This window comes from Zootoca vivipara, chromosome 2 (genome assembly GCF_965207765.1).
Source record: "Zootoca vivipara chromosome 2, rZooViv2.hap1.1, whole genome shotgun sequence".
In the NCBI taxonomy this organism is placed as follows: Eukaryota; Metazoa; Chordata; class Lepidosauria; order Squamata; family Lacertidae; genus Zootoca; species Zootoca vivipara.
The window spans coordinates 116,595,442-116,622,801 of record NC_142584.1 but is presented as its reverse complement, the minus strand read 5'-3'; the positions used below and the strand labels follow the sequence as shown (position 1 = coordinate 116,622,801).

Genomic DNA, 27,360 nt, shown 5'->3' with positions numbered 1-27,360 from the left:
AGACCTCCAAAGAAGGAGACTCCACCACACTCCTTGGTAGCAAATTCCACTGCCGTACAGCTCTTACTGTCAGGAAGTTCTTCCTAATGTTTAGGTGGAATCTTCTTTCTTGTAGTTTGAATCCATTGCTCCGTGTCCGCTTCTCTGGAGCAGCAGAAAACAACCTTTCTCCCTCCTCTATATAGCATCCTTTTATATACCGGTATTTGAACATGGCTATCATATCACCCCTTAACCTTCTCTTCTCCAGGCTAAACATACCCAGCTCTCTAAGCTGTTCCTCATAAGGCATCGTTTCCAGGCCCTTGACCACAGACTTGACATGAGTCAGCAGTGTGATGCAGCAGCTTAAAAAGCCAATGCAATTCTGGGCTGCATCAATAGGAGTATAGCATCTAGATCAAGGGAAGTAATAGTACCACTGTATTCTGCTCTGGTCAGACCTCACCTGGAGTACTGTGTCCAGTTCTGGGCACCACAGTTCAAGAAGGATACAGACAAGCTGGAACGTGTCCAGAAGAGAGCAACCAAAATGCTCAAAGGCCTGGAAACGATGCCTTATGAGGAACGGCTTAGGGAGCTGGGTAACTCTATGATTCTATGATTCTATTATAGTTGTTGCAACTGAGGGTACCAGAGTAGTGAAAGCTAGCTGGGCCAGGGATGGGAGAGATGAGAAAAACAGGATGATCATAGTTTATAAGATATACATCAGCCATATAGAAAGGTGTCTTCATTGTCCTCGGGGAATGAGATCTATTCTTTACAGTGAAAAACAGCGAAAGACCAAAACCGCATAAAAAGTGTATTTTAATTTACACACATCTAAGACAAAGCACATTTCTCTGGTCACACACAGAAGAAACACACAAAAGCAAATGGTTCCCCCCCCCCCCCGGAAAATGAAACGAAAACCTCAACATTTTAAGCATCTGCCTAGCCCTGTTTGAGGGGGAAAAATAACGTCTCAGAGTACAGCCTTTTAGGAAGCCCCCATAGAGCTCTCCATCTCCATGTTATTGCATAAATACAGAATGGAGTTTGATACCCGTGGCCAGTTTTGCCATCAAGTAGGGGGTGGCAGCTGCCTCAGGAGCTGGTGGGCCAGGCTCCCCCCCCCCTCAAAAAAGCTAATCTATTATCCCTCTATGAGGCGTTTCCTCTCTTAAACTACAGTTCCTACTAATTTATCACAGTTACATTCCACCTTTTGCTCCAATGAGCTCACGGTGGCATTCACGGTTCTCCCCCTCCTCATTTTATCCTAACAACCCTGTGAGGTAAGCTAGGCCAGGCCTAAGTTCATCGCTGAGCTTCAGGGCCGAGTGGGGATTTGGACCCAGGTCTCGACACCCTTAACCCTGACACCTTGGGAGAAGCGGGGCCTGTTTATGTGGCACACAAGTGTTTTAAACGTACGGCACAGATGCGACCAATGCCTGAATAAAGGGGAGGTGTACCGTTTTATAGAAAACCTTTGTATTGTATGATTGAAAAATAGCCTGCACCATATAAAGGAAAGCGCCGCTTCCGTGGCTTCATCCAATCTGTCAGGCGGCCCCCGGAAGGCTCCCCATGAGGGACTGCGGCCCTTGGGCCTGAAAATGGGTTCTCCACATTCCTGACCCACTGCAGATTCACAACCTTCCAAAGCTGCTCACAAAAAAACGAAGTGATTAACCGGCTGGTTTTTTTTTCCTTTACAGTATCTTCCATTCCCCATCTTCCATTGTGTTTTATTTTCTGTTGGAAGCCGCCCAGAGTGGCTGGGGAGACCCAGCCAGGTGGGTGGGGTATAAATAATAAATTATTATTATGGCATACAAAACAAAATGGAGGGCACCACCCAGTTGCCAGGGCTACAGTTAGGCCTCGACTGCCCGCCCAAGTGACTTTTGTGCATGGCAAGGGACCTCAGGCAGCAAAATCTGTTGGGACGGCTCTGATAGTGAGGGGAAATGTGGGGTGAGAAGAAGGTCAAGCAAGGACACCTCTTGCAGACAAGAGAGGTGGGCCACCACTGGGTTGACGTAAGGGAGGATTATGGGATCGAGGCCTCTGCCTGGTATGAGTTGGTACATCCTTTATAAATGGTGATTCCCGAGCACCCCGTCGTGCCGATCTTTTATGAAAAGATAGCAATTAAAAAATGTGCAACGGCCTCTGCTAGGGGTGCCAACTCAAATAAAATATTTTGGGGTGGGGGAGCCAGGCAAGCCTCGCCCCCACACAGTTGATCACAAGATGTGGCCCAAAACATACGAACAACTCCAAATGTAAAGATGTGCGTTTTGAAGAGCTGGAATTTTGTGGGGTTGCCCCTCTCAGATATAGGAGATGCCTTGAAATAATGATTACTATTTTCATGGAGAAATTAGGAGGAGAGGAAGCTGCCTCGTACGGGAGTCAGAGCATTGGGCCCATCGAGCTCAGTACTGTCTACACTGGCTGGCAGCAGCAGGTCTCCATGGTTTCAGACAAGGGAGTGTTTTTACCTATTCACAGAGGACTGAACCTGGGACCTCCTGCAGGCAAAGCAGAGACCTTTGGTCCCAGCAAGGTTTTGTCTCCTCAGATCTTTGGCCTTAGCTGAGGTGACGAGCTGCAGCCTGGTGGATTGGGTACATGCCAGGCATTTCCCCATCCCTCCTGCCAAAAGAGGAGGCAGTGATGATGGGCAACGACCGCGTAGGTCTAGGCCAGGAACCCTCCATCAGTTCTGAACCCACTACAGATGCTCGTGGTCCACGTCAACAACGTTGTTGCCCTCGGCTCCATTCTGCTGCTTCTGCACCAGCTGCCAGTAGACACCCTTCTTTCCCATCAGTTCCAGGTGGGTCCCTTCCTCCTGGATCTCCCCATCTTCCATGACCAGGATGCGGTCGGCACGCTCCACACTGCGCAGGCGGTGGGAGATGAGCAAGACAGAGCGCCTGTGGCGAGCCTCCCCTTCGTAGATCTCCTTCTCCACCTACGGAGTAAAGAAAAAAGGAGTTTGCTGGCAGGGAGGTAGCCAACTCCTGCCCCTTATCCCAGTTGCCTCCTGAGTTCGTTTTTGGAGGGCTCCTGTGCCTTAAATGAACCATACATCAGGAAAAGCAGCGTTTCCTTTTCTTTCTTTTCTATAAAATTTATTTATTTGGTTTTTCAAATTAAAATTTTACAGTCACAACTTACAACATAAAAACAAGATTCCAAGGAATCTCTTGGACTCCCCTCCACCCTTTTGTGGGTCCTGTTGTTAATCATTTCCTCAAAATCTTTTACCTCTCCATTGTGTCTAAAATTCACCATTAAACTACAAGTGCTATTCCAACCCTACTAACAATTTTAACTGTTTACAATGGCTTTTCAGATAAGTTATAAAATTTCCCCATTCCTTATTAAAATTGTGGTCTTCCTGATCATCATCATCCCAACATGAAAGAGGCTGTGGGAAAGATTTTTTATTCCTCCCCCCCAAGCATGGTGTTAAGCGTATGGTCACCCCAGCCTGCAAAATCTTCCCGCAAAGAATCATAGAATCATAGAGTTGGAAGAGACCACAAGGGCCATCCAGTCCAACCCCCTGCCAAGCAGGAAACAAGGAGTGAAGGGGTGAAGAGGGAACATCCATCTATCCCCATGGCCCCTAGGCATGAAAGCCAAAGGGGGAATTGCTGCAATGACCATCTATTTCTGTAGGTATCGGACCCCTTTTCTAGAATATCACAGTAGAGGCATCCAGCGCCTCTGGGCTTCTACCCCTCCATGGGCCTAACTTACCTGCTGCTGGCTCTCCATATCAAGGGCGCTCGTGGCATCGTCCAAGATCAGCACTCGGGGGTCTCGGATCAGAGCCCGGGCAATGGCGACCCCCTGCCTTTGGCCACCGGAGATCTGGCCCCCGGTTTCTCCAGTATCTGCAGGGAGGAACAGAAATGGCAGTCATGGGGAGACACTTCAGGAATTCCTTTGCTTTTCCAAGAGAACTAGGACAGTTTCTTGCCTGAAACCTTGGAGAGCTGCTGCCAGCCAGTGTACACATTACTAAGCTAGATAGACCAATAGTCTGAATCACTATCAGACATCTTCCTATGTTCCCTGAGACTTTCTAGGTCAAACTACCAAGAAATCTACCCACCGCTCAGACCCCCAAGACCAGGCTTCCTCAAACTCGGCCCTCCAGATGTTTTGAGACTACAATTCCCATCATCCCTGACCACTGGTCCTGCTAGCTAGGGATCATGGGAGTTGTAGGCCAAACACATCTGGAGGGCCAAGTTTGAGGAAGCCTGCCCAAGACTTTCCCCATCCCTTTTGGCAACCAATATTCAATGCAGGGCTGGCCCACCCACAAGGCGAAGTGAGGCTACTGCCTCAGGTAGCAGGATTCACCGGGGCAGTGGATCCTGATGTTGATCTTTCTCCTTGCCTTGTTCCCGATGTAGATCGCCCCTTGCCCCTTCTTTCCTGGTGGGGAGGGAGGGGGGAATCCTTTAGGGGTCTGTCTCCGGTGGCAAAATGTTTTGGGCCAGCCCAGATCCATTGCTACCCCATCCCATGGCTGGCAGGGCTGTGGGGCAGATGATTCAACTTTCTGGGGGCCACATGCTGGCGATGGGCTGGGCCAGAAGCAAAAAAGTGGGCAGAGCAATGAATGCATGGTTGCCTGGGCCTAAATGTTTGCATTTGGCTGGCAGAAGCTGAACTGAAACAGAATCCTTGACAAAGGAGCCTACGTTTCATGGTACGTCCCACTGAGATTCCAAGGCAGGGGCGAAACCAGACTTTATTTCACCTGGGTCAAAGACCCAGTTTGGCACCCCCTGATACACAGTTGCGCGCGCGCACACACACACACACACACACACACAAAGCTGGGAGCCTCAATGATGCCCCTCTGGAGGCTTCACCCAGGGCAAAAAACAAAAACCGGCTAGTCCTCCTGTAGCTACACAGCTCAGCTCCAGGGTTTTGTTTTTGTGGGGGGTTTTTTTAAGGAAACAAGAAAGCTAATATCTATTAAAGGAAATCTATATTTGCCAAACAAATAGAACTAGGGGTCTTTCCTAGCAGGACCGCCATATTTTGAAGAGAAAAAAATAATAATAGAGGACAGATTTGCCAACTTCTACTTTTAACCAAGGATCACTCTCATTTTTAAAAAAGAGGACATGTCCTAGGAAAAATAGGACATATGGCAACCCTAGGTGGAGATGCAACAAGCCATATTGCATCTCAAGAGGAGAGAGAGCCAAAGCACGCCTGCTCTCAAGAGGGAAGCAGGAAGTGAGGTCAGCAACCCTAAGAATATCAGTCAATAATGCTGACTGACATTAATGCTGACAACAATGCAGTTAAGTTCAGTTGGGTTTACTGATTCTTTTATGCTTCTATAATAAAGATGAGTTAGTTTAGAAGCAATGGCGTGAAGTCTGTTTTGTTGAAGACACAGCCACCGACTGCTACCATTTCCAGCTGTGCCATAACTCTGCTGGGTCCGAGCAAGAAGAAGTCTTGCGCAGTGAGAGCTGGGAGCGTCCTGGGCAGCCATTCAAGAAGGGCTGCGTGGATCAAAGAATTTACGATCCACTGATGAACTTTATTGCACCACAATTTATCACAAGACACTGACACAGGTCAGTGGAAGGAGGACGGTCTAGGTAGGACATTTGGAGGTTCCTCTATTTACCTTGTTCTTGTGCAGATGCATCAGCATCTTCTTGCTACGGTGCAAGCCAAGTTAAACCCCCACACTTGCAACACCTGTCCAGACAGGGAGAGGTCTATTCCAGAACTGGTTACTACTACTGAATTCTTTTGGTTAGGTGAACCCAGAACCATTCTACACACAGAGCATCTGCTCTGTCCCCGAGCCACAACTCCTCCCATGGATTCCTTACCAGGGTTAGACGGGGATTTGGATAACTGGGAGGGTCTGGGGAGGGGGTCCCTACCTGTGTCATAGTCGCAGCTCATCCTGGCAATGAATCGATGTGCCCCCACTCGCCTGGCCACCCTTGCCACTTCCTCCCGACTCTTCTCCCCTAATCCGTAAGCAATGTTCTTGTGCAGGGACCGGGCAAAGAGCACCGGGCTTTGGCTCACCAGCGCCACCTGCAGGGAGGGCAGAAGAGTTTGTTAAGAGAATCTGGAAGACTTTTCTTTATTCCAGGTTATTGCCAAGGAGAACCCAACGGTCCATGCATAGACTAGGGAGGAAGGGGAGTTCATTTGGCTTGCCCCTTGAGGAGCACAGAGCTGATCTGTGACGGATTGACACAGTTTTGAAATGTTTATTCCTTCCTGGCTGGAAAAGAGTTAATCCACCTCCAGCCTGACTGACATAACATTCTGATGGGGGTGGGACTGTTCCCAGTTTAAAAGGAGGGAGGAGCAGTTTGGTCAGTTAGGGAGAGGGGGAGGGAGTGGTGTGTTGTGAAGAGAGTTGAGAGGCCAGGAGAGTGGGAATTTAGATATGGTTTAGGAAAGCTTGAAGTTAAATGTTGGACAGAGTTATTGTACAAATGAAACAAAGCTGATAAACGCATTAAATGTTAAAGACACAACTATGTTTTTAAGATAATAAAATTTCATCTCTTTGTTGCCAAGAAGAATCCTCATTATTGTTCCAGCTGTGTATCAGAACTCACAGCAGTGGTGGCTCAATAGAGGACAAAATTTACCTCAGGAGTAGAGGTGGCAGTTTGTGTCCTAGAGTTACACTGAGGAGGCTTAGGAGGATAACCTGGGGTGCCACGAAGTTGCCAGAGTGGAAAGGGCAAACTTTTGCAGTGGGGAATCAAGCTGAGTGAGACCCTTTACTGTAGGCAAGAGGTTATTCCGTGAAACAGCCTAGAGTTTCTCAAGATACCAGGCCACGTAAGCTGGAAGACACTCTTTACTAAGAAACCCACAAGTAAAAAGGGGTTTATTTTAAGGCGGCAGGAGAAGAGGGAGGGTGGTTTCACCCCTGGATTCCTGTGTCGCATTTTAGTAATAGAGAGGGGGACATTTCGTCACATGATCCAACACGTCTAAACTTGCTTGCTGATTGGAATGTGAGTCCTGGTTGGATCACACACTTTTTAAAAGGGGGGGGGGAACCATGAAGAATTTTCAAACTATATACAACTATCCAATAAGAATCTAGATCACAAGCTTACAGAATTCATAGGGGGAAAAGCTTCAGAACTAGGGATAAATTGGGGACAATGCACTTCTCAAGCATTTGCGACAGTTTATGTGCACAAAAATATTCTTTCCGTAAGAGACGTGTACTAAATGTGGGTTTCAAAGATGGAAGGCCTTGAGAAGCATGCATCTTATGTATGCATTAAAAATGTGTACAAAATGCGTACAACATGAAGACTTTTTCCTGCACTCTTCTTTTAAAAAAATATGTACAACTCGGAACGGACCTATGACTGAGCATCAGCAGGACTAAACTATGACAGAATTAATCCATCCTTCGCATGGAACTCAAAAGTGGTTCTAAAGTGACTCCTTACCTTTTCATGGAGGAAACGGTGGTCGTATTTGCTCAGCTCTCTGCCATCCAGGGTCACCTGCCCTCTCTGGGGCTCGTAGAACCGCTCCAGCAGAGCCACAAGGGTGCTCTTGCCTGACCCCGAAGGGCCCACCAGGGCCGTCACCGTGCCAGGGCGCAGCTCTAGGGACACTCCCTGTGGGCAGGAGAGAATGAAATAGGCTCAGGTATGCCAAGCGGTGGCAGTGTGTGTGGGTGGGGGTGGGGTGTCAAACATACTGCACATTATCAATGTCGGTTTTGGGGGTCCCAAAAGTTCAACCCCCTGCAATGCAGAAATCTTTTGCCTGATGCAGGACTTGAACCCACGGCCCTGAGATTGAGAGTCTTGTGCTTTACTGACTGAGCTATCCAGCTTTATTATATTCAGGTTCCCTCTCTAAGAGTCTCCGCTGGTCTGCCCAAAGTTCTATTTGTGCCCCCTTCCTGAGGCTCTGCTTCCTGCTGTTATGTATTCATTTGTCTGTGTTTGCCTGAGCTTGAATCTGGACTAAGGATTCTGAGCTGCTGTGTTCTGATTTGATACATGATGTCCAATCACAGAACATTTCAGGATTTGGGCCTCTCCCATTGGCCCTTGAACTCTTGAGTCGTGATTCGCAGTTTGGAAGTCTAGACAGCCAATCACGTTGGGAGTGGGAGTGGCCCAGGCTTTCTGGGCAGTTGCTTTGCCATTTCCCAGTTATGTAGCTCAATAAAGGTTCTTGCTGTTATCACTGTGTCTTGCCTTGTGGGAATCCACCTACACTTCACCTTCCCCCCCCCATCCTCAATCCCGTCTTCTTCCTTCCCTTTCCCTCCAAGTACCTTCAGCACAGGAGGTCCTTCCCGGTCGGGGTAGGAGAACGAGATGTCTCGCATCAAAACGTGCCCCTTCAGATCTTGGGGTGTTAGCGTCCCCGAAGAGCTAATCTGGGGTGTCCGGTCGATGTACTCAAAAAGCTTCTCGGAGGAGCCCACAGCTTTTTGTACACGTGGAGAAACAGAGAGGAGGACCTTCAAAGAGGGGAAGGAGAAAATATCTGATGGAGGATATCTTTGGTACGCAGGCTGAGACCCTACCTGCCCGCGGACTGTCTCGCCAGAGTGGTGCATGCTCTAGTTATCTCTCACTTGGATTACTGCAATGCGCTCTACGTGGGGCTACCTTTGAAGGTGACCCAGAAACTACAACTAATCCAGAATGCGGCAGCTAGACTGGTGATTGGGAGCAGCTGCCGAGACCACATAACACCGGTCCTGAAAGACCTACATTGGCTCCCAGTACGTTTCCGAGCACAATTCAAAGTGTTGATGCTGACCTTTAAAACCCTAAACGGCCTTGGTCCAGTATACCTGCAGTAGCGTCTCCACCCCCATCATTCTGCCCGGACACTGAGGTCCAGCGCCGAGGGCCTTCTGGCGGTTCCCTCACTGCGAGAAGCCAAGTTACAGGGAACCAAGCAGAGGGCCTTCTGGGTAGTGGCACCCGCCCTGTGGAACAGCCTCCCACCAGATGTCAAAGAGAAAAACAGCTACCAGACTTTTAGAAGACATCTGAAGGCAGCCCTGTTTAGGGGAGCTTTTAATGTTTAACAGAGCATTGTATTTTAATCTTTGTTGGAAGCCGCCCAGAGTAGCTGGGGAAACCCAGCCAGATGGGCGAGGTATAAATAATAAATTATTATTATTATTATTATTATTATTATTATTATTATTATTATTATTATTATTATTATTAGAGGAGGAGCCAGGGGGCAGGTCATTGCTCCCTCAAATTCAGTCTTGTCTGCACTGATTGGCAGCAGCTCTCCAGGGTCTGTGGCGGGAGAGGATTCTCAGACCTAGCTGGAAATGTTGCCAGGGACCTCAGCACCTTTTCCTCTCCCCTAGGTTGGTCTTTGCTCTCCTGAACCCGCTTCCCAAGCCCTGCTGTGCGTCCCTGGCCCCCAAAATTAAAACTTACCTTCACTGCTGTGGAAAACTCCATTTCGTAGAGGACAAACGTTACGAGTTCTCCGCTGCTGACGCTTCCCAAAGTGACCAGGCGCCCTCCGTAGTAGAGAATCCCCACCTTGAGAGCCAAGCCTGAGAGCTGGAAAGGGAAAACGGGGCCTCAGGGATGCTTGAAGCTGAGCAATCCAGAGTCAAACCGGTCACCTGCCCAGCTCAGTATGGCCTACACCAGGCATCCCCAGACTTCGGCCCTCCAGATGTTTTGGACTACAATTCCCATCTTCCCCGACCACTGGTCCTGTTAGCTAGGGATCAAGGGAGTTGTAGGCCAAAACATTCTGGAGGGCGGCAGTTTGGGGATGCCTGGCCTACACTGACCGCCAGCGACTCCCCAGAGTTTCAAGGCAGGGGTCTCGTCCAGCCCTACTTAGAGGTAATGTGGGATTCACCTACGGTACTACTGTACATACAAAGGAGATGCCCTGCCACTTGACCACATTGCCTTCCCTTAAAGGTAAAATAATATGCCGGACCTCATGGTTCTAAAAATCTGTTTAAACTGGAACAAGGAAGCAGATGCTGTCACTGAGCAATGACCCACCCTGGGAGGCCCCACATCCTTCCCTCAGTCTCAGCCTTCCCAAAGGTTGCACTTTCCAGTTGTTTTGGAAACCTCCAAGAGCCCTGCAGCCCAATTCCTGCCTCCATCTCCATCCCCTGCCACACCAAAAATGGAGTAGTTGGGTCCCTTACGTCGCTAGTCCACATGGAGGCCGCATAGGCCATGGCCTCCCACTTGTTCAGCTTGTATGTATCCTGCAACTTCTCATCATATCGCCGAGCGGCGCCATCCTCGTTGGCAAAGCTGCGAACGGTGGAGATGGCCTGGAAGGTCTCTGTGGCCACTTCGTTGGCCTTGGCTAGGGACTCCTGGACCTGCAGCGCCAGGTTCTGGGAGGGAAGAAAAGGTGGTGTTATGTACTGAGCTGAATCCTAGAACAATAGGATCCAGAATGCAGCAGTCTGATTGGGCTGCAGGAGCCACCCAATCCAGCTCCAGGTGGAAGTGAATGAGCAACCTGATTGGCCTGCAGGAGCACCCAATCAGGCTCCTGGATGAAGCGAGTCTGCAACCTGATTGGCCTGCAGGAGCAGCCATTCAGGCTCCTGGATGAAGCGAGTCAGCAACCTGATTGGCCTGCAGCAGCAGCCAATCAGGCTGCTGGCAGAAGTGAATCCTCTGATGGTGCAGCCCTGAAGTAGCCAATCACGCAAGGCCCATTGTGTAAATAATGTATATAAGCAGACGTTTTGGGGAAAGAGCCATTCTTCTCTTCTTCTACTACAAACCAAATAAAGAGCATGAAATTCACTCTTGACTCAGAGTATATTTCAGGTGGATTCAGAGATAATAATAATAATAACAACAACAACAACAATCTTTATGCCCCGCCCTCCCTGGCCAAAACCGGGCTCAGAACAGCTAACATCAAATGTATAACACATCAGCATAAACATTAACAGATGGCCATTACCCCTAAAACTGGTGAGTTTCAGTAGGGGGAAGAAGCAGGCAAATTGGAGCATAGATACCCCCCTTTAGCAGAGGTCAGATTTCCTTCAGTTGATCTTAGCCGGCAGAATCTCTCTCTCTTCTTTAGGGGCAGTCTTAAGGGAAGAGCCACATCGAAAGCACATTTAAATGCGCACGACCTCTCCCAAAGAAGTACAGCTTTCACCTCACAGAGCTACAATTCCCAGCGCCCTCGACGAAATCTACAGTTCCCAGGATTATTTGAGGGGAAATTTTCTATCTTCCCACTGCCACTGAATACCGGTTATGGGGGAAACAACAGCTGGAAGAGACAGGTACCGAGTTTGAATGACTCACAGCAGGACCCTCCATGGCCCTTCTCATTATTTGGGTACCTGGTGAAATTTCCCAGAGAGCTTTGGCACCAGCAAGATGAAGGGCAGGGCCACCGTGACGAAGAGGGTCAAGGGCACCGACAGCCACAGCATCATCGCATAGAGGAAGACCCCTCGCATCAGGTACCACATCAGCAGGCTGAGGTCTCCGCTCAGGGCCTCGCTCATGGTGTCCGTGTCAGTTGTCACCCGGGAAGTGATGTCCCCTGTAAGGAAGGAGGGTGGAGGGAAGGAGGGCAAGGATGGTGGGACAGTGGAGGAAAGGTTCAAGGTAAGCAAAGAGGACCCAACAGCTGTATAATACCGTGGTACCTCGGGTTACAAACGCTTCAGGTTACAAACTCCGCTAACCCAGAAATAGTACCTCAGGTTAAGGACTTTGCTTCAGGATGAGAACAGAAATTGTGCTGAGGCAGCGTGAGGCCCCAGGGGCATACCCAGCAAGGGCGTAGCCAGGATCAAAACTAGGGGGGGGCAAGCCATGATCATTCAGGGGCGGGGCCACAAAGTGGGAACGTGGGCGGGGCTACAGGGCCAGCTGGCCTGACGACATCGTGGTGGCGGCAGCGGCGGCAGCGGCCACCTTGTGCTTCTGGGGCTGGCAACGGCGGCAGCTACCCTGCTTGGCTGGAGAGGACGGGAGGGTCGGGCAGGCAAGAGGGGGTGACAGGGTGGACGAGGGCAAGGCAAGGCACGGCCGCAGTCACGACGGCTCCGAGGCGTTGCTGCATATCAGCATAATATTTCAACCATGTTGTGGGTTCAAGCCCCACCTTAGAAAAAAATTCCTGCATTGCAGGGGGTTGGACTAGATGACCCTTGTGGTCCCTTCCGACTACAATTCTATGATTCTATTGCTATATTGCCATAGCATATGCATCATTCTGCTTTCTTGAATTGTCCTACTCCTAGGCATAGCAGCCAACTCCTAGAGGCCTAGGTGCCTCCCCCCCCCAAATACTAGTAAATACCGTATGTGAAAGAGTCATACCCCCCATGTTGATGGGCTTTCTATGTGGGGCTTATCTGCCCCCCCCATATTTTATTAAGAATGGAAGAGGGAGGGAAGGAAGGAAGAAATAGAGAGAGGGATAACTCATATTTGTGGGTGCCTCTGGGTGACGCTGTGATGCTGGAACTCTGCAGCAAGAGGACAGGAGGGTCGGGCAGGCGAGAGGGGGTGGCAGGGCGGGTGAGGGCGAGGGAAGGCACGGCCGCAGTCACGACAGCTCCGAGGCGTTGCTGCATATCAGCATAATATTTCAACCATGTTGTGGGTTCAAGCCCCACCTTGGGGGAAAAATCCTGCATTGCAGGGGGTTGGACTAGATGACCCTTGTGGTCCCTTCCGACTACAATTCTATGATTCCATTGATATATTACCATGGCATATGCATCATTCTGCTTTCTTGAATTGTCCTACTCCTAGGCATAGCAGCCAAATCCTAGAGGCCTAGGTGCCTCTCCACCCCCCCCCCCAATTACTGGTAAATACCGTATTTGAAAGAGTCACCCCCCCCCATTTTGATGGGCTTTCTATGTGGGGCTTATCTGCCCCCCCCCCAGTATTTTATTAAGGATGGAAGAGGGAGGGAAGGAAGGAATAATAGAGAGAGGGATACCTCATATTTGTGGGTGCCTCTGGGTGATGCTGTGAAGCTGGAACTCTGCAGCAAGAGGATGGGAGGGTCGGGCAGGGGAGAGGGGGTGGCAGGGCAGGCGAGGGCGAGGCAAGACAGGGCCGCAGTCTCGATGGCTCCGAGGCGTTGCTGCATATCAGCATAATATTTCAACCATTTTGTGGGTTCAAGCCCCACATTGGGGAAAAATTCCTGCATTGCAGGGGGTTGGACTAGATGACCCTTGTGGTCCCTTCCGACTACAATTCCATGATTCTATTGATATATTACCATAGCATATGCATGATTCTGCTTTCTTGAATTGTCCTAGGCATAGCAGCCAACTCCTAGAGGCCTAGGTGCCTCCCCCCCCCAAAAGAAATTACTGGTAAATACTGTATTTTAAAGAGTCCTCCCCCCCCCATGTTGATGGGCTTTCTATGTGGGGCTTATCTGCCCCCCCCCCCAGTATTTTATTGAGGATGGAAGAGGGAGGAAAGGAAGGAAGAAATAGAGAGAGGGATAACTCACATTTGTGGGTGCCTCTGGGTGACGCTGTGATGCTAGAACTCTGCAGCAAGAGGAAGATACCGGTACACCTGTACAGGAGCCTTGTAAGCAGCTTTCTCTCTGCTTGATTTACAGCAGGCACGTCCAACAGGTAGATTATGATCTACCAGTAGATCACTGGATGTCTGTGGTAGATCACTGCTAGATCACTGGCACCCCTAAAAAAAGCTCACCCAAATTTTTCCTCCTCCCTAAAAAAAGCTGAACTATGACCTGAAGCCCTAAACAAAAATGGGCCTCCCTCCCTCCTAAAAGAAGCTCAACAAGTTTGACCTAAACCCCCCAAAACAGGGCTTCCCTTCCTTAAAAAAACTCAACAGCTTTGACCTGAACCCCCCAAAAGGGGGTAGATCACTCCCAGTTTTTAACTCTGTGAGTAGATCAGAGTCTCTTGGGAGGTGGCCACCCCTGATTTACAGTATACAGATGCAGGAGGAGGGGCAGACTGGAACACCAATGCTTTTTATAAACATCACTGTGTCTATCAAAGCTACAGCCCCCCCCCTTCTTATTCACTTCCTTTTAGCCTTGCAGGGCCACCTTAGTCAAATTGAATCCTCTGCACCCTCATTAAATCGCCAATAGAACTGTTAATGCGATCCCTGAATGCCCATTAACAACTCCCACTGAATAACAATAGGGTGAATAGGGTGGACCTTGCCTGAAGGGATATTCTGCTCCATTGTCTTAACTGCTTAAGTACTGGTAGCCACTTTGCTTTATTTATTTGATGTGTTTTTGTTACAGCTGTGTTCCCGCCCCCAGCAAGTGGAGAGCTGCTCTTGCTAAAGCAAAGCCCTTTCCACTTCAGTTTTTGGAGGGGCAAAGTATTGGTTATGGTCTGTAAAATACAATATTTTTTGCTTCTAGGGGGGGGCAGCTGCCCCCTCCTGCCCCCCCTGTCTACACCCATGATACCCAGGATCAAAACTGGGGGGGGGGCAAGAGAGGGGAAGAGAGAGGGAAGGAAGGAGGGAGGGAGGGAGGGAGGGAAGAGAGAGAAGGAAGGAAGGAAAGAAGGAGTGAGAGAGAGAGAGAGAGAGAAAGGAAGAAAGAAAGAGGGGGGAAGGAAGGATGGAAGGAAGGAAGGAAGGATGGAGCTCCCGTCTGCCCCCAGCTCAGGCTGCTCCTCCCCCCTCCCATGTTCCTGTCGCTGGCTGCAGCCACAGAGGGGGCGAAAACAGCCCGATTTCCATAACCCGCAGTGACTTTTCCCCTTCAGATTTCAGAGGGGGAAAGTGAGGGTTATGGTCCGTAAAATACAGTAATTTTTTTTTGTTCTGGGGGGGCAGCTGCCCCCCTGCCCCTCGCTGGGTACGCCCATGGGAGGCCCCATTAGCTAAAGTGGTACCTCAGGTTAAGAACGGACCTCCAGAACAAATTAAGTTCTTAACTAGAGGTACCACTGTATAATATATGCAAAGAAAACCAGGTGTGTGTGTGGGAATTAATTCTAATATCTATCCCCAATGCCTTTGCAGGGATGTGAAAACTTCCCAGACAAACCAGAGCAGCTGAAATACACTCCTGCTTTTTAGCCTTTGAGGAAAATGTGTGTTGTTTGGATGAGCAAGGAAATCAATGAGGATCAGTGTGGGATTAATGACTGGCCGTGTCGGGTTAGATCAGTTGCTCCCAAATTTTTTTCAGCTGTGTCCCACCTAAGCCTCTCTAAAATCCCCCGCCGTGACATATAATTCTTGTTATTCAAAAAGTGAATTCCTATTCATGTGGAGGAAGCCTAAAAGGCCTTTAACTTGGTTTAAACATTCTCGAATTGCCCCCCTTAAAAATCAAATTTCCCCTCTGTGGGGGTGTGTGTGTTAGATTCTTCAGCCCAGCACTGCCATCAGGGCAGGATTTGGGGGCAGAGAGCGCGGGAAGGCCTCCAAAATGCAGACGAATTGACTTGTCACATTTCAGAGGAAGTGGTTTTTTTTTAATTATTATTATTATTTTGGTTACAATTTGCAAATCACCTTTCACGTAAGTCTCAATCGCCCATTTAACTCTACTTCCACTTTGCTCTAGGGGTTGGGCGATGTCCGGATTTCAATGTCGGGGTATATCACCAGCTAAACATCGCAATATATCAATATATCACGATATCTGAAATATGGATGGAACTATGTAGCTTCAATCCAAAGATTGCAACCCCAGAGTCGTTCGCGACTGGACCTAACTGTCAGGGGTCCCTTTACCTTTAGACTTAAAGACAAGTCCCATTCAGTGCAGAGTCTGACATTAGCCGCCTGGTTTTACCTGTCTTGTTAGCGTGGAAGAAGCCGACTTCCTGTCGCAGGACGGCTCTGAAGACGTTGCTCTGGAAGCGAGTGTGGAAGTGGTTCATGGTGGTGTTGTAGAGATAGTCGCACAGGAACTCAGCCAGAGCGCTGAGAGAGGGAGAGGGAGAGATGAGAAAGGGAGGGTGGGCCCTTCCAACACCCTACTTTCTCCCACCCCCAAAACCTTCCTTAAACTTCTCCACCTGCTCCATACCTGCCAATAGTGAGGGCGGACATCATCCAGAGAGCTCTCTTGAAGGCAGACGGGTCGGCCTCACCGGTGATCCAGTCCGTTACGTGCCCCGTGTAGTACGGAATCGCCATCTCCCCTACGGCACACAAGGCGGGGGGGGGGGGAGAGACCCTGAGGACTCCAGCAACCCAGGGACAGAATGGTAGGAGTGGGGTGGAGGTGGGGGTAACAGGAGCTGGAGGCTTAGGTTTCGGGGTGAGAAGTGGGGCCTCCTTTCTTGGGCTACAGCACAGTCTTCGCCAACCCGAAGCCCTCTGTACATTCCGGCCTGCTCATAGGAACCAATTCCGAGGGGCCGTGGGGGCTTCGGTTCCCCCACAATAAAATATTTCCGAAAAAGCTGATGGGCATTGCCATTCAATCAGTGTGTGGGCACTGTGTCATGTGATCGATTATGTGGGGAGGGGCTTATCTGGGTCCCCACAATATTTTATTCAAGTTGCCACCCCTGGGCCTACTACTTGCCCAGCCCAGCAACGTCTCTGCTGCAGCCGCTATCTGAGTAGATGGTGTTGGGTGGAAACAACCAAGAAATTGAAACCAGCCGGCAGCAGGTCAGACTAACGCCTGCCAGCATTTCTCCACACATGATCTAGACTACAATTAACCTGTGGGACTCATTGCCACAAGATGCTGGGGGGAATCAGGAACATACAGTATATAACGTTCCCAAAGAAAAAGACTGGACAAAGATGATGTCAGGTTTCTTGGTGGCAAAGAAACCTCTCAACTCCCTCCCTGCACAGACACCCTCAGGATGCAGAGAGAAATGGACCCAGAAGGGTAATTCTTATGGGGAAAACTCCGCACCGGAGGTGGAGCTGGCGAGGGGGCTAGAATGAAGCTAGGTGTGTACTGCACTGTTTAGAATGATCCTTTAGTTTTGTTGCAAGTCTGCATTGACTATAGTTACAGGAGATACCAAAGGAGGAGTGAACAGACCTTTTATTTCTGTAGGAGAGTTATTGTCTTTTCTATTCATTTCCTAATAAATAGCATTGGGGCTCTTATGACAGCAGTGTAAGAAGCAATATGGTAGCTTTCATTTCTAGAGTGAAAATGGCTAATTCAGAACTTAATATTCTAATGATGCTCCTGTCATTTTCTCTCCACTGTACTGGGATTATTTGCTTCTTCCTTCCTCTTAGCCGGAAGTTGTAGGCAAGTTTAAACATCTGAAGGCAGCCGTATTCAGGGAAATTTAATGTTTCACATTTTATTATTTTTTATATTTTGCTGGAAGCCACTCAAGAGCGGCTGGGGAAACCCAGCCAGATGGGCGGGGTATAAACAATAAAATTATTATTATTACAGAGAAACTCACTTACCCAAGGATGAGACCACTAGCAGCACAGCGATGGCTACGAATCTCAGCAGATCTGGCCTCATGGTGGCGACGAGGCGCCAAAAGGATGCAGAAGATTTCTTCTCCGCCTCCCCCTTCCTGTGGGGGGCGAGGTGGTGCCACAACAGGGCCGATGCCCCCACAACAACATAGCTGAGGGCAAATACATCTGCCCGGGCCCAGCTGTGCACCAGCTCTAGAGCGACCCCTTCAGACAGAAACAGGTACTGCAAGGTTGCATAGCAGGGGACCAGGAAGCTGAGGAGGAGTGCTGCAGGCAGGAGGCTGTCTCGGAGGGTCCCCCAGACCCCGGGTCCCCCACAGCAGGTGGCGGCACAAGCCGAGAGGGTCAGCAGCAGGCACCGTGCCAGGGCGACGGCCCAGGACGCCACCAGGGGGCTCCACCAGGGCAGCCTCAGCAGATGCCATGCCAGGCGGAGGGTGAAGAAGTCCAGGAACATCACTGGGGGGATCCAGACCCAGGGCACCCAGGAGGGCTTCATCTTCTCTGCAGCTGGCAGGATCCTAGAGAGAGACAGAGAGGAGCAGCTGCCTTCGGAGGAGAGGCCGGCAAAGTGCAGTTCTGGAAAGCCCCACTGTAAAAGAAATCAATCAAGAATCTGGATCAGGCCAAAGATCTCATCTGGGAAAAAAAGCAGCAAACCATCACGACGGCGTCCAAGGAAGAAGCAGCAGCCGCTCAGCAGATCTGCAGCCGCTGCACCCAGTTCTCCGTTTCCAACGGAGGACGGACCTGATCGGCTCGATCCAGCCGGAAAGTTTCTTTCTGCAGCAAATCGGCGTCGCTAAATGAGGTTAAAAGGAAGGGGGACGGCGCGCCCTCTGGCGGCCGTACGCCCCCTCGCGCCTCTTTGTGCAAAGGAATAAAAAAAGAGTTTTTCAAAGGAGCAGCTTCGGGTGTGTTTTGTATATCCTGGGAGCTAAAAGTGGAACTGGAGTCAAAAGGGGAGAGGGAGAGACAGGTTTGCAGCCTTTCGTCAGCCGCGCCTCTCTTTCTCTGGAAAGCCCCTCCGACGACCTCGGATCTTCTAGGAAGCGCGGCCGTTTCTGGGAAGTGGAAAACGAAAGTAGTTTGCTCGTTCTCAGAAGTGGGAAGGGCTAGACTAGAGGATGAGACGAAAAAGGCCCGTTAGTAAGGGTTGGAGGGGGCGGGAGTTGCAAACGGTTTTGTGTCTCTGGCTGGTTAAATTGTCTGCAGGGCAGGCGGCGATTCAACCGGTGAAGCTTTTCCTACTAGTTGCGCGGAGATGCAATGGGCAAGCTTCACCAGCTGGATTTTGTCAGGCAGCAGGAAAAAGTAGGAGGGAGTTTCCTAGGGGTGAAAACACACACTCTGCATCTGGCTAGTGCATTTATATTCCACTTTTCGATTTATTTTCATTTAAAAAAAAAAGAAACACACGTGCCCGCCCGCCCACACGTGCTCCTCTCCACAGAAATTCAGGGAGGTGCGTTTGCACACCCGCCTGGGCATACGGGCGCCGCCGCCGCGGATGCAGCAGACACGTCGACTGTGCACAGGTGAATCGTGAAACTGATGGGTCACCACAGAGGTCCTGTAGTCCAACCCCGTTGCTCAACGATCTCTCTCGCCTTCTCTCACCATCAGCGCGCAGTGCGTCCTTTGCAAGTGCGAGTTCCCGCACTTGCCCCGCCCCGTAGCCTTGATCTGCGCGAGGAACGACTTGCGCTCTGCACATGCTGTGCGCCGCTCTCGCCTTCGCGATTCTTCCCCATGACAGAGGGTTAAGGCGCATTCGTTCATTCATTCATTTAGAAATATGAACCTCGGCAGCGGCAACAGGTTCTGTCTGCAGCGGATCTCCGGAAGGATCAAGTGTCCAGCACGCTCCGGAGAGGAGCTGACTGCCAGTAATTTGAGCGCTGGGGAAGCGGCTTGGGATGCCTGAAGACCCAGCTCCCCATCCAGGGGCAGCAAAGGCTGCCTTGACCATCTCTCCCCCCCACCGCGCCCCATTCAGAGCCGGAGTGGGACTCCCTCCTAGGTTAAACTTTAACGCGAGGAGAGGCGCCCTCTGACGGCCGCGAGCGGTTCTGCAGGCGTCACCGCCGCCTATCACTTTCGTTCTCGGCGGGTTCCTGCGGAAGAAGCTGCAGCGCTCCGGATCGGGGGCCACCATGGACCACCGCGGGCCGCAGAAGATCAGCATCGGCGTGAGTATCTCTGCGTGTGTCCTGGTCGCGTGGGGGTGGGTGGGGTTTAACTAGGATTCGGAGAGAGCAAGAATCCAAACGCCCCTGGACACTTTGGGGGGGGGTCGCTCCCCCCAAATAGGGGCTAGTTTAGGGCTGGATAGATTGGGGGGGAGCGAAATCGGGGAGGGGGCTTAAGGTACATTCACCCGCTGCATGTTAGTGAGGAAAAACGGAGGCAGGAGGTCAGTTTTGCTCCATGAACAGTCATGGATCTCGCCCACACTATTTTATTTTATTTTATTGCCCATACTATTTTACTAAATTATGGGATTCTCGCAAGGCAGAAATCGTTTTCGGAGTGAGGCTCCCCCTTCTAATCCTATTGGCATATCCGCCTGTTGTGGGAAGTACATCATTCTTCCTCTTCCCATATCCCCTACAGAATATTAATAGAATCACAGAAACATAGAATTTGTAGAGCTGGAACAGACCCCAAGGGTCATCTAGTCCAACCCCCTGCATTGCAGAAATCTCAACTAAAGTATCCGTGACAGACGGCCCTGCAACCTCTGCTTAAAAACCTCTGGGGAAGGAATAGGCACAGCTGTTCGCATTTTGCAGCATTTTGCAGAGGAGAAACTGAGGCAGAGACAGAAAGGTTTCCCCAACATTTAATGACTTATCTGTTAGAAGTGGTGTAACCTCCCCGGGTCCAAAGCTCTACCCACTAGGCCAGGCATGGCAAACTCAGCCCTCCAGATGTTTTGGGACTACAACTCCCATGATCCCTAGCTAACAGGACCAGTGGTCAGGGATGATGGGAATTGTAGTCCCAAAACATCAGGAGGGGCACGTTTGACTATGCCTGCACTAGGCAGTAACACACATTCCCCAAATGGATGAAAAGCAGCTGGGATCAAAGTGAACCAACCAGCCCAGAGCTATGTGCAGTGAACAGCTGTCTGCACATGCACAATAAGCACCAATACCTGCCCCCAGATTCTATGATCTGTATCAGTTAATTCAAATTGAGGACAACCCCCCCCCAATTATTCATATTTATTATTTTGCATAAGCTTTTCTGGTTTGGTTGGTGAAGCAGCCCCGCAATTTAAACACGTCCAATAGCTTCCCCTCCCCCCCAACCTCCAGACATTGTTGCACAGAGATATATGCATTTGGGTTGTACATGGAGGTCTACCTGAGAGTAAGTCCCATTGAACTCAATGGGATATGCCTGACCAGACGCGCAGGAGGTTAATATCTTCTGCCTTTTACATAAGAAATATCGTAGCGACAGATACAACCAGCGAAACAGTTTCGTACAAAATAGATGCAATCGGGAATACAGTTGACAGTCTTCTGTGCGGATGTACCAGTCAATAGACTTCGCTCCTTTGCAGAGGCAATGGTGAATAATACTGCCTATAAAACAGATAAGCAAGAAGCATGCAGTTTAATGGAAAGGAAGGTGTTCTGGAGCTGCTCGCAGCCCAGGGCTGGCTCCAGGTCTGAGGGTCCTCTGCTAACCGCCCCTCCCAGTCAGTGGGTTTCGGGTGGGCTCCCCTAGATGTGGCGGTTGCACTCTTGTGTAGCCCTGGATGGCTGTGTCTAGCCCCCTTTTCAGTTTCCCAGAATGCTGCAGTGGTGCTCTGCCAGGTGCATTGTGGGAAATGTACGGGCATTTCAGCCACCTGATGCTGCCTGGGTGGAGGGACCCCCACCCAGAGGAGGAGCGACCCCCATCAGCATCATTAATGAATGCTAGGAAAAAATGAGGTGCAAGGAACATTGCTGTAAAATGTTTCTTCTGCAGTGGTTCCATCTCCTTTGCCCTGTTGGATGTCAAATAATAATAGTAATATTTATACACCTAGGGATGCGGGTGGCGCTGTGGTCTAAACCACTGAGCCTATGGCTTGCCGATCAGAAGGTCAGTGGTTCGAATCCCCGCGACGGGGTGAGCTCCCGTTGCTCGGTCTCTGCTCCTGCCCACCTAGCAATTCGAAAACACGCCAAAGTGCAAGTAGATAAATAGGTACCGCTCCAAGCGGGAAGGTAAACGGCATTTCCAAGTGCTGCTCTGGTTTGCCAGAAGCGGCTTAGTCATGCTGGCCACATAACCTGGAAACTGTCTGCGGACAAACGCCGGCTCCCTCGGCCATTAAAGCAAGATGAGCACCCAACCCCAGTCGTCCGCGACTGTACCTAACAGTCAGGGGTACCTTTACCTTTACCTTTATACCCCTGCAAAATGGATCTGTTAATAGGCCCAAAAGAGAGGAAGACAACAAGTGATCCCTGGTAGCACATAGCTATGTCTTTTGGCTCGCATCTTTACTGCTGCAAGATTCCAAAGCCCTGCTTCCTATTTAGATTTAAAGTCAGTCAGTTTATTATTATAATAATATATTTATTAAATTTTCTGTTTTGCAATTTTAAATACTCATTTTACATCCTTAAAATATCTATGACTTCCCTTCTTCTCTTTCTGTGGTTCACGTTACATATCATAAATTCCTGCATCTTTTACAAAAGCTATACCATTCAGTATTCCATTATTGCATCCACCGAAACTTATTTACACTTTTTAAATTATCTTAATGCTGCCAGCGTTCTTAGCTGTTCACAGTTCTTTCCCATACAGTGGTGCCTCGCAAGACGAATTTAATTCGTTCTGCGAGTCAATTTGTTTTGTGAAAAATTCGTCTTGCGAATCGCGGTTTCCCATAGGAATGCATTGAAATTTCTTTTTTTGCCCATAGGAACACATTAATTACATTTCAATGCATTCCTATGGGAAACCGCGATTTGCAAGATGAATTTTTCGCAAAACAAATCCGTCTTGCGAGTCACCTTCAGATCGCAAGACGCATTCGTCTTGCGAAAAATTTGTCTTGCAGGGCATTCGTCTTGCGAAGTACCACTGTATATTCAATAAACATTTTCCAATCTTCTTTAAACGTATGTTTGAAGCAAATGTTGGAAACTATAACCAGCAGTATTTTATCCTCTCTTCTCTACAGTAGCCTAATTAAGAATAATAATAATACTAATAAATAAATAAATATAACAATAACCCTCCTTCATTTAGAATCCAGCTGTCTCACTGATTGCACGAGTCTAAAACTATCAGTGCCAGAGGGCCAGGGCCTCCAAGCACCGATGAAAACCCTATCCCCCATTTCTTCTCCTTTGCAAAAGATCTTCATGGAGTCTGCTTCCCTGGGGCAAATGGGACACTGCCCCACCGGCCTCACTCTGCCCTCAACCAGCCTCCACCTGCCTGCCTGCTCAGTCTCGGTGTTGCCCTTGTCAAACTCAGTGGGGAGGAGCAATAGAATTAGTTGGTTCTGGCGCCACCTTCTGTTCGGCTCCTGGCCTACTGTCCTACTGGATTCCAAGGGGCACCAGTCACCCCTGAAAGAACTCAGGACTCCCCCTTCTTTCCCCTTCTGCAGACAACCATCATGGCCGTGGAGTTTGACGGAGGGGTTGTGATTGGATCTGACTCCCGAGTATCTGCAGGGTAAGTGCTGTGCGTATGAGAAAGAGGGGTGTTTGTGTGCTTGTGTACACCTGTCTAATGTCTGGTCTCTCCACCCGATGGTGGGGAATCGCAGGGCAGTGTAACATTTCCTAGGCTAGTTTTCTAGGTGGGAGTTTCCTTCCTCCGAGATGCATATCTCTTTATCCAAACGAGGCCTTGAACGCATGAAGAAAAGCCACCTTCCACAGGACTAGCTGCTTGCCCAGTTAACTGGCTGGCTTCCAAAGTTCTCTGTTTACAGCTGTTGGTTGCTGGAACCAAGTGTGCTGGGCCATGCATGGCAGGCAAAATGCCCGCCTCTGATTTCCTCTGTTGAAATATTTGTGGGATTCCTTTTCTGGAGTTGTGGGAATGTTGACTTTTGCCACTGTAATCACTCTCTCTCCTTTCACACTGTGCCTTTGACATCTCCTTCCGCCTCCCAGGGAGTCTGTGGTGAACTGCGTGTTCAACAAACTGGAGCGGCTGCACAACCGAATTTATTGTGCCCTCTCTGGCTCGGCGGCGGATGCCCAGGCCATTGCCGACATGGTGAACTACCACCTAGAGCTGCACAGGTGAATGGGGCCTCCAAAAAAAGTTGTTTCGTAAACCCATAAAATTGTTCGTAATCCAAAAGAAACAGGTTGTAATAATAAAAAAAGTTAGCAAACCGGGCCGTGCACTTCCGGGTTTGAATCGGTCGTAATCCAAAATGGTCGTAAACGAGGCTGTCCGCAAACCAAGGTACCACTGTATTATTTTGTTGTAAAAAAAGGAGGGTAATATATATATTAAAGGAAAAATATATAAAGAAAATGGGCATCTGGACTCATGTGGCTATGTTTTAAAAAATAAGAATAAAGGGAGGGTGGTGGTGTGACCAGCCTCAATTATTTGGCAGGCCTTGTGGCATTCTTGTGTCCGTCCGTCCCCAAAATTTGCCATTTTCACCATTTTCTGCTGCTTTCTAGATGGTAATAGGTGGGGTGGGGTGGGGGCTGGGTCTTGGCCCTGAGGTCTAGCCCCAGTGCTAGCTGCAAGGCTCAAGCTGGCGGACCCCATCAAATTTTAAGCCACCCACCCATTGATTCAGATGTTGGGTGAACTCAGCCTGGTTTCTGGAAGAGAATACAGTTTGTTGGTGCCACACCACCCTCTAGTGGCCAAAGCAAGAATAAGTCTTTCTTCTCTGTTCTCTGTTATCACCTGATTTCCCAGAAAGGGAGATTCCAGACTCAGCCGTTAAGGCTGTTGCTATTATGAGATATCCTGCAGCCAATTGGAAGCCGCGCCTTGGTTTCAAAATGTTTTGGAAGTCAAAAGGACTTCTGGAACGGATCCCGTTCGACTTCTGAGGTAGCACTGTACATGTGAAAGGGGCTTGTGCAGATTTTAAAGTAAGGGGAGAATATCCTATATAGAAATAGCAAGATCAATGCTCTTATTCTCACACAAGAGAATCAGCAGGTTTGCGGAGGTGGGGGGGGACACCCCCAAAATTTTGCAGAAATACAAAAAAGAAAAGAAAAACCTTTAAGGGGAGAAAATGTGAAGGGTGGGAGAAAGACAACCCCCCCCCCAAAAAAAACAGGCCAGTGAGGATTGAGCTTGCTCAGTAGTCACAAAATGCTGGATGTGATGAAGTACAGTGGTACCTCGGTTTACAAACACAATTGGTTCCGGAAGTCCGTACTTAACCTGAAGCGTACTTAATCTGAAGCAAACTTTCCCATTGAAAGTAATGGAAAGTGGATTAATCCGTTCCAGACAGGTCCGCGGAGTACTTAAACTGAAAATACTCAAACCAAGGCGTACTTAAACCGAGGTATGACTGTATTTTGAAACAGGGCATGGCTGGCTGGCTGGCTAGAACCCTGAACTGTCGTGGTTTTGTTACAGGACCCAATTCCCCTCATTTTTGCACAATATTTTGTTTGTCTCCCTGACAGCTTGAACGTGGAGGGTCCCCCGCTGGTCCTGGCCGCAGCCACCTTGGTGAAAAACATCAGCTACAAGTACAAGGAGGAGTTTTCGGCTCACCTCATGGTGGCAGGATGGGACCCCAAGAAAGGCGGGCAGGTAAGCAGAGAGAATGGTGGGCCAGGGATGGTTTCTGCCGTACCACTTCCTCCACTCATTCTCTGCTACCTTCCAGGTGTACGGGACTCTGGGCGGGATGATGACCCGGCAGCCTTTTGCGATTGGCGGATCCGGGAGCACCTACATTTACGGCTACGTGGACTCGGCCTACAAGCCAGGAATGAGCCGGGAGGAATGCCGCCAGTTCACAATGAACGGTAGGCGTCTAAGCTGTGTTCATTTCAAGGTGGTGGCGTGAAAGGGACTCTTTTGGGGGGTCAAGAGGCGGAAGCAAAGCTAGACTGTTAGAAAGTCCAGTCCCCTTTTTACGGGAGGTGCAGATTTTGACTCAAACTCGGAGAGAAGTAGCTCAGAAAGATGCAGTTTGGAGAACCATTGCGAAACACTGTTGATTGTTGTTAACCACTGGAGGAAGTAGCAGTATTTCCTTGAAATAGGTTGTGGTTTCTATAGCTATGCGAGTGGCTCTATGAAGAAGAAGAAGAAGAAGAAGAAGAAGAAGAAGAAGAAGAAGAAGAAGAAGAAGAAGAAGAAGAAGAAGAAGAGGAGGAGGAGGAAGGGTTTGGATTTGATATCCCGCTTTATCACTACCCTGTTGTTGTTGTTGTTTAGTCGTTTAGTCGTGTCCGACTCTTCGTGACCCCATGGATCACTACCCTAAGGCTTCTCAAAGCGGCTCATAATCTCCTTTTCCCTTCCTCCCCCACAACAAACACTCTGTGTGGTGAGTGAGGCTGAGAGACTTCAGAGAAGTGTGACCAGCCCAAGGTGCATGTGGAGGAACGGGGGAGCGAACCCGGTTCACCAGATTAAGAGTCCACTGCTCTTAACCACTACACCACACTGGCTCCCATATTAACATTTAAAGTGCTATGATGCTTCCCCCAAAGAATTCTGGGAACTGTAGTTTAGTAAGGATGCTGAGATATAACAACTCTCCGCATCCTTACCAAACTACAGTTCCCAGGCCCCTTATTCCCCCCCACAAAGCTACAATTCCCAGAGTGGTTTAACAATCAATCCCTGTTCTTCGCAAGGGAACTTTGAGAATTGTAGCTCCGCAAGCAGACTAGGAGTCTCCTAACAGCACTCAGCACCCTTAACAAACTACAGTTCCCAGGCTTCTTTGGGGGAAGGCTCGGCTGTTTAAAGTGCTTTGATACTGTTTTAAATGTATAGTGCTGATAGTCCCTAACAACAACAACAACAAATTTATTATATCATGCCCATCCTCAAAGCTTTTTCTATAGCATCAACTGAATTTAAATGCCCCTTTTCCTTTCTCTTCCCTCTCCTTTCAGCCATTGCCCTCGCCATGTGCCGGGACGGATCCAGCGGGGGAGTCATTTACCTCGCCACCATCACCAAAGATTTTGTCAAGGAGGAAGTTGTCGTGGGAGACGAGATTCCCAAGTTCTACGATGAATGAATTTGTTCCCCTCCCCTCTTTTTTTTTTTGTATTCCCATGGACAATGGGGCACTGACCCCCCCAGCCTCAGTGTGCCCCCACCTACCTACCTTCTTACTTACAGCAGCCTGCCTTTGGCTCTGGCTCCCCCTAGTGTTGGCCTCCCTGCCTCCTGCCCTATCAGTCTCAATGTACACCACCCTCTGCTGACAGTAATAAACTTTGCTAGAGAAAAACTCTGCCCCGTGTCGTCCATGGGACAGAGGCTTTCCACTGGACACATGCATGTTCAGTCGTGCCTGCGCATGCACACATGCATGTTCACAGTCGTGCCTGCACACACTTCTGTGTGGGAATCTGCTTTGTCAACATCTTAATTGGGCTCATAAAGGGGGGGAAAGAAGCGAAAGTGGTGTGTCTCCACTCTTTTTGAGGTGCTGGGAATCCTTTTCCACAGCACTGACATATCAATGGCATCTCAGGCCCTTCATTTGACTGATGCCTGTACAGAAATTGATAAATGGAGACCTCTTTTGCTGAGAAAGTCAGTCCTTTGCAGGCCCGGCTCTAGGTGCAGTCCCAGTGGCGCGGGGCGCCAGGGCGTCGGGCCAGCAGGGGGGGGCGCTGCGAGGGCGGGGGCGCCAGAGCGATCTCCGCGCCTCAGCGCCAGGGCG

The 27,360-nt window shown here is 49.6% G+C and overlaps 2 protein-coding genes across 3 annotated transcripts; one reads left to right on the top strand and one right to left on the bottom strand.

Annotated features, from left to right (window-relative positions):
- Window positions 1-792: 792 nt before the first annotated feature.
- TAP1 (transporter 1, ATP binding cassette subfamily B member) lies at window positions 793-19,395 on the bottom strand. Its single transcript, XM_088663819.1, has 12 exons — window positions 18,222-19,395; window positions 17,451-18,063; window positions 16,084-16,198; window positions 15,847-15,977; window positions 11,396-11,601; window positions 10,220-10,417; window positions 9,477-9,605; window positions 8,339-8,527; window positions 7,494-7,667; window positions 5,940-6,099; window positions 3,766-3,902; window positions 793-2,971 (listed from the first exon to the last, which is right to left on the bottom strand). Exons 2-12 carry the CDS (start codon window positions 17,968-17,970, stop codon window positions 2,729-2,731), a joined length of 2,202 nt encoding a protein of 733 aa, XP_088519945.1. The 5' UTR covers window positions 17,971-18,063; window positions 18,222-19,395; the 3' UTR covers window positions 793-2,728.
- A 178-nt stretch (window positions 19,396-19,573) lies between these two features.
- On the top strand, window positions 19,574-26,922 carry PSMB9 (proteasome 20S subunit beta 9). 2 transcript variants are annotated; one of them, XM_088664248.1, is made up of 7 exons: window positions 19,574-19,663; window positions 21,523-21,578; window positions 23,107-23,174; window positions 23,621-23,752; window positions 25,127-25,256; window positions 25,333-25,474; window positions 26,579-26,922. In XM_088664248.1, exons 2-7 carry the CDS (start codon window positions 21,525-21,527, stop codon window positions 26,704-26,706), a joined length of 654 nt encoding a protein of 217 aa, XP_088520374.1. In that variant the 5' UTR covers window positions 19,574-19,663; window positions 21,523-21,524; the 3' UTR covers window positions 26,707-26,922. The 2 variants fall into 2 exon arrangements, with proteins under 2 accessions (XP_088520374.1, XP_034963783.1); XM_035107892.3 differs by lacking the exon at window positions 21,523-21,578.
- Window positions 26,923-27,360: the final 438 nt, after the last annotated feature.

What these genes read in the sequence shown, in the direction of transcription:
- TAP1 (XM_088663819.1), bottom strand. Translation starts at nt 17,970, where the DNA reads ATGAAGCCCTCCTGGGTGCCCTGGGTCTGGATCCCCCCAGTGATGTTC. An exon ending in TCCGCCCTCACTATTGGCAG is followed by an intron (nt 15,978 to 16,083) that starts GTATGGAGCAGG and finishes TCCCTCTCTCAG; the next exon opens with CGCTCTGGCTGAGTTCCTGT. An exon ending in GAGCTGCGACTATGACACAG is followed by an intron (nt 3,903 to 5,939) that starts GTAGGGACCCCC and finishes TCCTCCCTGCAG; the next exon opens with ATACTGGAGAAACCGGGGGC.
- PSMB9 (XM_088664248.1), top strand. Translation starts at nt 21,525, where the DNA reads ATGCGGGTGGCGCTGTGGTCTAAACCACTGAGCCTATGGCTTGCCGAT. An exon ending in GACTCCCGAGTATCTGCAGG is followed by an intron (nt 23,175 to 23,620) that starts GTAAGTGCTGTG and finishes TCCGCCTCCCAG; the next exon opens with GGAGTCTGTGGTGAACTGCG. An exon ending in CCGCCAGTTCACAATGAACG is followed by an intron (nt 25,475 to 26,578) that starts GTAGGCGTCTAA and finishes CTCTCCTTTCAG; the next exon opens with CCATTGCCCTCGCCATGTGC.